The 10,704-nt window shown below is 49.3% G+C and overlaps 1 protein-coding gene across 2 annotated transcripts in view; it reads left to right on the top strand.

The window, feature by feature from the left end:
* The window catches only part of LOC135826871 (protocadherin Fat 4-like), an 81,730-nt gene extending 77,102 nt beyond the window's left edge, over positions 1–4,628 (top strand). For both annotated transcript variants that reach the window (XM_065339478.1, XM_065339477.1), the window contains exons 82-87: positions 1–152; positions 384–466; positions 710–800; positions 1,434–1,610; positions 3,341–3,437; positions 3,694–4,628. The exon at positions 1–152 is cut by the window's left edge and continues 6 nt beyond it. In XM_065339478.1, the coding sequence (XP_065195550.1) occupies positions 1–152; positions 384–466; positions 710–800; positions 1,434–1,610; positions 3,341–3,437; positions 3,694–3,885 (792 nt within the window). In that variant the 3' untranslated portion in view covers positions 3,886–4,628. The remainder of the gene's footprint in view (positions 153–383; positions 467–709; positions 801–1,433; positions 1,611–3,340; positions 3,438–3,693) is intronic.
* The last annotated feature ends 6,076 nt before the right edge of the window (positions 4,629–10,704 follow it).

Genomic DNA, 10,704 nt, shown 5'->3' with positions numbered 1-10,704 from the left:
GGTCATGGCTCTGGAGGTGACAGTCCGCCAGGGGACGAAGCCGAAGCGTCTATCCTGCAAAAGAGCTACTTTGTGGCCCTGATCACTATCGCCTGCATTCTCTTCATTGTACTTCTGCTTATTCTGATCGCCATCTGCTGTCTGAGAAAGAGGTAACTTTTCCTTTCTGAGTATATTGGAAAGCATAGGATGCATAGTCAAGGATTGAAAAAAAAAACGACGATTACTACAAATTTCGTATTCTGCTAGCAGTGGTGATATTATGGCGATATCTGACATCGCTCTTTATGTGTATTGATGTAGGATCATTTCCTGGCAGGAAGAATGCTTGCAAGGAATAAGACTGCTTCATTTATCACGAATTCATTTTCTTCTGTTTTCAGGAGAAAGATTCGCCAGCGCCACCAGCAACTTCTGTGGGAGAGCAACTTCTTTGCCACACCGCCCGCATCGATGACCAGCGTTGGTAAGAACTGCAGAGTGGCATGTACAAATGCCATGCATGTACAGTAAACCCTGCACTAAATAAAGACCACCGTGACTAGCGATTAGCCTGGTACTACAGACCACATTGCCAGGCGCGGACGATCTCACATTCAATATGCACTGTGACTAGGGAACCAAAAACGAGAGCTGAACTTTCACGTAACATCATAAATAACGTGCATATTAACCTCTCTTATGTGTTTACTTTCCATTGTACTAACAGAGCAGTACCAGAACGATGATGTATCCATGGGCGATCAGAGAGAACTCATCGACATGGCACAGGCGAAAAAGAAGAAGAAGAAGAAGACTTCGTAAGTAGGAAGAAGCAACTCTAAAGCGCTCGTGCAAGCCAAAGACTGGCATGTTTGCATTCTGTTGTTGTTACTGCGAGGTCCGGCTATCGCTTTGTTGGACCTGTGCTGGTGCGTCATCGTTCAGATATCAAGATGTCCGAATTGTCTGTCTGTCCGTCTGTCTGTCTGTCCGTCTGTCTGTCCGTCTGTCTTGTACCACATTAGGTAGCCGAACCACACAGTAGACGCCAGACTTGATACTGCCCAATCTTCACGTTTTTACCATATTGTTCTTCAGTGTTGTTCGGTTGCCTACTGTTGTACCTTATGGATGGTCGAGCTGGACCTTTCCCGATGTGTTACCAATTGGAGAATTGAGCTCCTGCTTCATAGTTGCATGTCTGTGTATGTGTAACTCTGCATCTACTTGCCTCTTAGTCTGTGGAAATGTATCTTTTCATATGTGTGAGTGTGTAGGTGCGTGTGTGAATGTGCGCGCGAGCGTGTGTGTGTGTGTGTGCACAAGTTGGTATGTCCACCATAACTTGCTCACTATCATTGGTTCAGCGACGGGCATGAGTATGGTGTATGGTAAGGTGTGCGTGTGAGTATTTGTTTCAATCTGCTTTTCTCCTCGTTCCCTGTTTCTAGATCTGACTTCCAGATGAACCCGATCTGGGTACAGCCCAATGCATTGTGGGAGGATGGTGGAGAGGCACGTGGAAACGCACACCGCGGCCAACACGGCATGGACGACGAGGAGGAAGAGGTCACCGTCAGGACTACCTATGAATCCGAGGGAGAGCAGCGCGGCGGTGGAAGATACGCGTAAGTGCTGATTCACCTCACAATCGTGAGCAGTCAAGTACACTACTGAAACTGTCCACCTCTGCGGACCGCGCTCCTGGCCCACATTCACCACACTATGGCAAAGAAGTTTGTTCTTGACTGCGGGCCAAGAGCGCAGAGTCGAGAGGTGGACAGTTTCCAATTATTTTCAAATAGCCGAGTTCTGTGCGGCTTCTGAGCTAAGTACAGCAGTGCTCAATGGAATCCAGTCGCGTCAATCAAGTACGCGCTGAGCGTTTCCCAGCCCCAGACCTGCTAACACTGGGCTGCAAAATGATGGAAGGTGCAAACTTGAGTGACTCAACTGGATTGTTTGGAGCAGCACTGTGATATCGAGTTTGCATTCTACACAAGCCATGCAAGCAAGCCTATTGTAACCTACTACATCATACAACTGATGAATATATTTAACAGATCTTTTGAATAACTCTGATTGCATGCACCATTTGATGTTTCTGAACTTAGGAATTTGGCTGAGAGAGGTGCATATGTCTGCAAATTGTCAATTGTGGAGCCTATGAGCAGTTGTGCTTAGTGCTTGGGTGTACATATACATCCGTCCGCTTGTATGACTAACAGCATCCCATTCCTAGCACTTACAGAGCTCATCTTTCAACGGAAGCGGATGGATTCATATTATATCTTTAAAAAAAACATTCTTCAGCATTAAAGGGGAAGTTAAGGCAAAAATTAAAATTTCACCAGTTGTAGTCTTTGGGGTGCTGAGTCGAATGGTCTTGGTCCGAGAAAGCTGAGACGCTCCCTTCCTACTTGAATCCCAATCGAACTCGCGCACTTCCACCGAAACTGGTTGACTGCGCCCTACTAGATGGGGATTTGTATGCAAAATGTCACTAAAAGCGCCATTTCGTTCTTATAAAAGCACGGATGACCGCCATTGGCCCATATGTTGTAGTCTTTTGGACGCTGAGTCGACTGGTTTTGGTCCGAAAAGGCTGCGATGCAGCGTTCCTCCTTTATTCCCAATCGAACATGGTTGAACAAGTGGTCACGTGCTCCTGGGTGCCCAAATCACCTGGTCACCACGCCAGCAGGCGACAACTTTCACACCAAGGTTCAACTCGAGTTCAACTCGAGTGACAGGACTGCACCCAAAAAAGGTCAAACACGCTAGTAAGTTGTACCCTGCAGGCACGGTGACCAGGTGACTGGTGTACGCAGGAGCACGTGACCGCTTGTTCAACCATGTTCGATTGGGAATAAAGGAGGAAAGCTGCATCGCAGCCTTTTCGGACCAAAACCAGTCGACTCAGCGTCCAAAAGACTACAACATATGGGCCAATCGCGGTCATCCGTTCTTTTATAAGAACGAAATGGCGCTTTTAGTGACATTTTGCATACAAATCCCCATCTAGTAGGGCGCAGTCACCCAGTGTCGGTGGAAGTGCGCGAGTTCGATTGGGATTCAAGTAGGAAGGGAGCGCCTCAGCTTCCTCGGACCAAGACCATTCGACTCAGCACCCCGAAGACTACAACTGGTGAAATTTTAATTTTTGCCTTAACTTCCCCTTTAACGTATTTCGTTAGACGGTCTTAGGGATTTCAAGATGCTGCCATGCATCTGATGGCCATTGTTCTCTGTTGTCTATTTCCTGCCTACACACACACACATACACACGTACACACCTGTACATGCACCTGCACGCACACACACATACTCACACATATACACACCCACACATGCACAGGTTCAGCAATCCGGTCACAACCATCGAGGAGTACGAGGAGACTGGACCGAGCGCCGTATCGATGGACATGCGAGACAACCCACTCTATGAATCTCAGGTAAGAATAGGCAGGATTAACAGTACACGTCCGCAATTATGTGCAACATGCCTTAACACACATCTAGCTGGGAGTCCACTGCTTTGCTTTTTGAATGTTTTGATGATACAAGGAAGTTGTTTGCTCCCATTCAGGATCTTGCAGTTTCACTGCCGATCCGATTTGACACTGGTCTTTGATTATATAAGGCGACACTGTTCCCCACTTTACTGAGGCATTCTTTTGTTTGCCCCTTAATGTTGCACGTGACTTGCAGGAAATCAAGATGGACATGTTCTACACAAGCGAGAGTGAGGATGACGACGACAATCATCCCCCGTACGGAAGAAACGAGTTCAACGAGCCGTCTGTCGAGGACCTGGATCAGATGGGTAGCGATGCGCAGCTGCTCGAGGCCACCATTGAGCTTGAGGAAACCGAAGCCGAGGACCCCATGACTCTCATTTGATTCCACATCATGTCCTTCAATGTGTTTCCATAATTACTGCGCATTCCTGGTGCGCAGTGCATGTAAATTTAGTTACGGTCAAGAAAATCTGCCAGCAATTAGTTTCTCACCGGGAAATGCACTTTTCCCAATTGCAAAAATGCAACGACGACCAACATAACATAAACAGCAGAATGTCTCTGGCCGTTGCTATGCCTTTGTGTGCTTTGCTGTGCCCTAGCTATTGTATAGATTGCTATCTGCAACTAGTACCTGAACAACTCTGCAACTGCATCCCACGGCTTTGTATAGCACGCTTTTTCTAGGACTGGACGCACCTTCAACATTCTGAGACTATGGTTTCGTACAGAACGCTTTTTCCAGCACCCAACTTACCTTTAGCACTGTGTGACTGCATTCTGCGGTCTTGCATAGTAATAAGTAAACATTCTCCAGTGCCGAACTTACCCTTAAAATACTACGCTTTTTCCAGCATCGATCAGCTCACCCTGCCTTCCTGGCATAGAATAATTGGAAGGCCTGCCCTCCATTCATACGAATTCCTAACCATGTGGGCGGGTTGTTTTGGCCATACTCTACCAAGTCGCCTGCGTGCGTGCTGCGATTTGTCATAATCATCATTTCCGACTGCATACTCCGACCAGTTTGTGTATTGTTGTTATACACACTCAGTTTTTTATGATTATTATTATTTTTATCTTTTATGTTACAGTGCATACTGTTTAAAAAATTATTTTAACATAGCTCAAAAACTCGGATATTGAGCCAATACATGTAGTAGTTCGGAAAGAGAAAAGGACCTATACGTATCAGTTTGAAGTACTAGTTATGACTAACAGTCCACCAAGGTAACGAGATAATGATATGCAGTCAGATAGTGCGACAACAAGGACCAAAACTGACAAGGATATTGAGACATTCGATGACCTGACACCTAGTTCCAACCCACCAACGACCTTCCAATTTGGTGAACTGTTACTCATAACCAGTAGCTTGTATGTCCTTTTCTCTTTACACATAGCTCGTACTTTGAACTACATGTACTACTGCTTGCACCTCTTCTTGAGTCTGGATGCACCGCAGTTCATGCATAGCTCATCACCGCAAGAACTGAGTAGACAGTCTCAGGTTCTCCTTGCAGTTTCATGAGACCTTGTTCAGCATTCGGAAGATTCCCTGCAGCTGATCAATCAACTTTTAAATCGATATGACCAGGGCCGATATCACCCTCTGTGACTGCATTGCGTTGCAAGACCATCGTGGGTGCGGTGCTGATGAGCTTGGTTTCTGAAAATGTTTCATCAATTTTCGTAAAATAACAGGCGGGCACTTCTTCATCAGCCGTACAAACGACGTTTTGTATTTGCTTCCCTTTCTCCATACTGGGAAATAAAAACTACAAATCTCAAGCTTTTCATCACCGTCATCCTCAATAAGGAGCCCGAAATTCATGAACCAGTTTTCGGGCATTCCCGTTAAATGATTCCCTAGTAGCCCTTTCCCAAAAATAAAAAAATAAATTTCACGGTTAGCGCTTGCACCCGAATGCATCAGAGCAGTGTATAGGAAATGGGAGAGCCAAGTGACTACATGCAATGGAAAGTCACAGAGCAAAGCTGCATGCATACCCACGTATTCTCACAACACCGCACAAGGATGATTGGGGTACACCAGTGTGCTGGTTTCGATCAACTGGTGAAGCGATTGGCGTTGCAAACAGCCAAAGTGATCGCTCACGACTGAGCTGCAGCAGTACCCGCGACCGGGTGCAAAGTTCCCTGATCGACGTTGCAAACAGCCAACCAGGGTGAAGCAGTTGGCGTTGCAAACGGCCAAAGCAATCGCTCATGCTTGAGCGGCAATAGTACCCGCGACCGGGTGCAATGACTACTGATTGGCGTCGCAAACAGCCGACCAATAGTATGCAATTTTAAGCAGAGATAGTAGCAGCAAAGCAACCAGTTGAAGGAAGCTGTTCCCAGAAAACCAGCACACGGCACCCCAGCAAGCGTTCACCACCAATGCACGAGAGCTAAGAACAAGTGATTAAGGCACGAGATGGATAAAGGTAGGCATGCAGATGGATGAAATCCAACGCAGGTTCTCAATACGGCAATTTAGCAATGACAATCGGTACCTGTATGTCAAGGCTATATTACATCGACTGGAATGGCAGCACTGCTCGGTCTGGTTGTGCTTGAGCAGCTGGGGCGAGACGTCGGAATTCCTCCATGCGGAAACGAGACAGCGAATCGGCAATGCAGTTAGACTGGCCAGCAATGTGAGCAGCAGTGACGGTGAAATTGAAGCGGGCGCACACAAAGAACAGCTCCCTGATCAGGGTCATCACTGGCGGTGACTTGGATGTGCCGGAGCGGATGCAATCTACCACAGCCTTGTTGTCGCAGTGCATTGTGATACGAAGCTGGCGCCATTCCTTGGCCCACGTGCAGCACGCTGTGACCAACGCGTAGAGCTCCTTCCACTCAATGCTGTGAGTGAGTTGCTCAGGCGACCAGGTCCCTTGAAGCCAGCGGCCGCTGTTGAATGCGCCCCAGCCCAGGGTGCCACTGGCATCGGTGAACAGCTCCAAGTCTGGAGATGGTGTCCAATCTGGGAACAGGAAGAATGATTTTCCGTTCCATTGTTCCAGGAGCCGTAGCCACCATTGGATATCCTCCTGGCACTCGGTAGTCAGACTGATGCGGTAGTGAGGCTGCTGGTAGCGACTGCAAATAGACCACAGGTGCCGCATAAATGTCCGGCCGGGTACGATGACTCTTGCAGCGAAGGAGAGTTTCCCCAGAAGAGATTCGAGTTCGCGCTGAGACATGGTGGGGTTGATGCTCGCTGCAGTCAACAGGCGCTTGATGTCGGCCAATTTGTCGTCAGGGAGCCGGGCTTCCATCTTCTCACAATCCAGGATAATGCCCAGGAATGTCAGGGTACGAGACGGGCCTTCCACCTTTGCAGGCGCGAGCGGGACTCCGAGGTATGAGAATGCACGGAGAAGAATGGCCAGCTGCCGATTCGCCACTGCCTGGCCCACGCTCACGCACAAGTAGTCGTCCAGAAAATGCAGCAAATTAGGGATGGAGAATTCGTGGTGCATTATCCATTCGATGGTCGCTGCCACTGCATCAAATTCCGCCGGGCTAGAGCGGAGCCCAAATGGCAAGACACGGTCGTAGTAGTACTTCCCCTGCCACAGGATGCCGAGGAGATGCCAATCCTGTGGGCGGACAGGTATTTGACGAAAAGCACTCTTCACATCGAGTTTAGAGAGATAGACAGGAGACGGGGAGGACATAATGATGTTAATGGCTTCATCAATGCTGATGTACTGCAAAGAGAAAGGCTCGGCAGGGATCCCGTTGTTAACGCTGGAGCCGGCAGGGCTGGACAGGTGGTGTATCAAGCGTAGAACAGCGCCAATGCCAGAGCAGTACATAAATGGGAATGGGGGCGAGTCAAATGGGCCAGCCGTGTAGCCGGCGTTGCAGGAAGCGGTGAGCTGTGCAGGCACAAATGCAGAGTGCTGGAATGCTGATGAGAGGTTGGACGAGTGCTGGTTAGTTATGCGGTTGCCGGTAAAGCCAATGTCAAAGCCGCAGCGGAGGCCGTTAATAACATACGAAGCCAATGAACTGTCAGGGTGGTTACGGAGCAGTGATTCGAAGCGAGAAACAGAGAGGGGTGTGTGGACAGCAGGACATGCGCTTGTGAAATCAGTAGAACGTGAAGTGCAGGGAGAAATATGTACAATCGCGGGAGCTGCAGCCAAAGCAGCAGAGTTACTGGCGCCTACCGCACTTAGATCCGTTGTGGTCCTTGGACCCGCAGCGGTTGCAGACATGGGCGTACTTGCACGTGCTGAGACTGCAACGCCCAGCGTTGAAGTTCCGGCAGATCGGTTGGCCATTAGACACCGTACGGACTCCATTGAAGGCTTGCTGGTTGTTACGTTGCGGACGAAAGGGACACTGGCCGCCTCCGGGATGGATGAGGCGGCAGGACTCACATGTGGGCCTTGATCGGCTAGTCACGGACATTTGCCACAGATTTATGTCGATGACGTCAAAGCGCTTGCCTGGCTGAGCAGAAATGGCAGAGCGAAACTGGGTGTCGTACGACAGCCAAGCCTCCGGATAGTATTGCCTGTTGGCTGCAACTATGGTGGCTTGGTAGGAGAGCATCTCCTGCAGGCGGGACGGGTTGGCAGAACACACGACGTTCATGAAGAGAGTCCATGCCTCCAGCCATGTCGGCAAGTCGTGGACGCGTCGACGAACGGGCTGCGCCGCTCCACCTTCCACCACCTCCAGAGACTGGCCGCCACTGCTGAACTGCAGCTGAAGCTGGCGTGGGGCAGAATACGAGGTGGCGATAGTATCGGGCAGCAGCTGGGTGAAATCTACAAAGTCACCCTTCAATATTTTCTCTCGTATAGTCTGGGGAACGGAGAGATTACCAGCGTTGGAAGACTCCGCCGAAGGTTGAGTTCCAGCGGATCCAGGGGCAGTGATGGTGGCCAGCATTGGAGCGATCGCCTCCGACAAGGCAACGGTGACGGCGGAATGTACTTCCTGCCGCACAAACTGGCGCAAATCGTCATTACTGCTCCGGTCCGGGATCTGGGGAGTCGGAGAAGCTGCTGCAGCACTCTCCAGATCCTGCTCTTGCTCCTGCTCGTGCTCCTGCCGCGAGGATGGCGTGACCGACGGAGATCGAGGTTCCCGTGCCGCCGAGCTCGACGTGTCCTGGATACTGAGCAGCAAACGGGCAAGAAGCTGGGGCTTTGTTCCGCTCGAATTCAGCCCACGGCCTTCCAGCTCGACCCGCAAGTCCGACACGTTCATACGGCGTGCTTCAGAGGTAGACAACATGTTTGTCGTGCAGTAAGCGGCTGCGAGGAATCTACAAGGAGTCTGAATAATTAATTCTATTCTCAACAAACAAATTCCGGTTGCTGCTCAGTGACACTGCAAAGGAAAGCGCAAGCCAAAATCAGCGCAGCAAGAGCTACCCAAGGCGATTTGGGCGCGCATGCGCAGCAGTTGAGTGCACGTGTAAAGCCAGCTCGATCGCAGCTAGCATGAGATAGAGAGCAGCGCATCGGTCTTATCGCTAACTAGGGTTAGCCCAAAAGCTAACCCAACATTTCGCGTGAGACTCGGCTGGAAGCCCAGTTTTCCGCATCCGTCGTGGGAACGCCACCGCCCTCTAGGATCAAAGGCGCAGATGCAGCGCCTGAACGGCTCTTTTAAAGGGGAAGTATACCCAAAAATCAAATTTTCACCAGTTGTAGTCTTCTGGGTGCTGAGTCGAATGGTCTTGGTCCGAGGAAGCTGCGACGCTCCCTTCCTACTTGAATCCCAATCGAACTCGCGCACTTCCACCAAAACTGGGTGACTGCGCCCTACTAGATGGGGATTTGTATGCAAAATGTCACTAAAAGCGCCATTTCGTTCTTATAAAAGCACGGATCACCGCGATTGGCCCATATGTTGTAGTCTTTTGGACGCTGAGTCGACTGGTTTTGGTCCGAAAAGGCTGCGATGCAGCGTTCCTCCTTTATTCCCAATCGAACATGGTTGAACAAGCGGTCACGTGCTCCTGCGTACACCAGTCAGCTGGTCACCGTGCCTGCAGGGTACAACTTACTAGCCTGTTTGACCTTTTTTGGGTACAGTCCTGTCACTCGAGTTGAACCCGAGTTGAACCTTGGTGTGAAAGTTGTCGCCTGCTGGCGCGGTGACCAGGTGATTTGGGCACCCAGGAGCACGTGACCGCTTGTTCAACCATGTTCGATTGGGAATAAAGGAGGAACGCTGCATCGCAGCCTTTTCGGACCAAAACCAGTCGACTCAGCGTCCAAAAGACTACAACATATGGGCCAATCGCGGTGATCCGTGCTTTTATAAGAACGAAATGGCGCTTTTAGTGACATTTTGCATACAAATCCCCATCTCGTAGGGCGCAGTCACCCAGTTTCGGTGGAAGTGCGCGAGTTCGATTGGGATTCAAGTAGGAAGGGAGCGTCGCAGCTTCCTCGGACCAAGACCATTCGACTCAGCACCCAGAAGACTACAACTGGTGAAAATTTGATTTTAGGGTATACTTCCCCTTTAATTCGCACTTAGTGCTTTTCGCGTCCCTCAAAATATGCTGAAAAAGTGCTCTTTTTCAGTGAAAACAGGCAAAAGTGCTTTTTTCAGTGAAGCATAGCCATGATACATGTTCAGATATGAACCTACATGTAAGCTGAAAAATGAATACGCACTCTTCCATTTGGGTCCACGAAAGGCAAAACAGGAAGTAAATCAAAGTTTAAAAAACCCACTTTTTACAGCATTGTGTACACCGGGTACAAGCTTCACCAACTTGTTGCCGCCCAAAAAGCGGCGTGCCAACGCCCATCGAGCACTCGAAAACTGTGATCGCATGCATGAACAAACAGATTTTAGCACTTTTTCAGCTAAAAAAGCACAAAAAGGGCGATATTCACCAAAAAACGCAATAAAGGGCGAAAGAAACGGGCTTTTCCAAAAAGGGGCCAAAAAGGGCGAAAGAAACGGGCTTTTCCAAAAAGGGCCAAAAAGGGCGAAAAAAGGGCGAGCACCTTTGGGAAAGGGCTATTCCCTAGCAACCATAACGAATGAAACATAAGGATAATAATTATGTGGAATCACCAGGGTGTTCAACTAGGTGATAAATTTAGCGACGAATTATGCACCATGGGAGATAAGAAAAGGGAAAGAGAGAAAGACAAGATGAGAAGTGAAACAAGAGGAACTTAACACACACCGTGTAAGGATA

Source organism: Sycon ciliatum, chromosome 10 (assembly GCF_964019385.1).
Source record: "Sycon ciliatum chromosome 10, ocSycCili1.1, whole genome shotgun sequence".
Taxonomy (NCBI): Eukaryota; Metazoa; Porifera; class Calcarea; order Leucosolenida; family Sycettidae; genus Sycon; species Sycon ciliatum.
The sequence above is the reverse complement of the archived record's forward strand: the minus strand, read 5'-3'. Positions and strand labels throughout refer to the sequence as shown.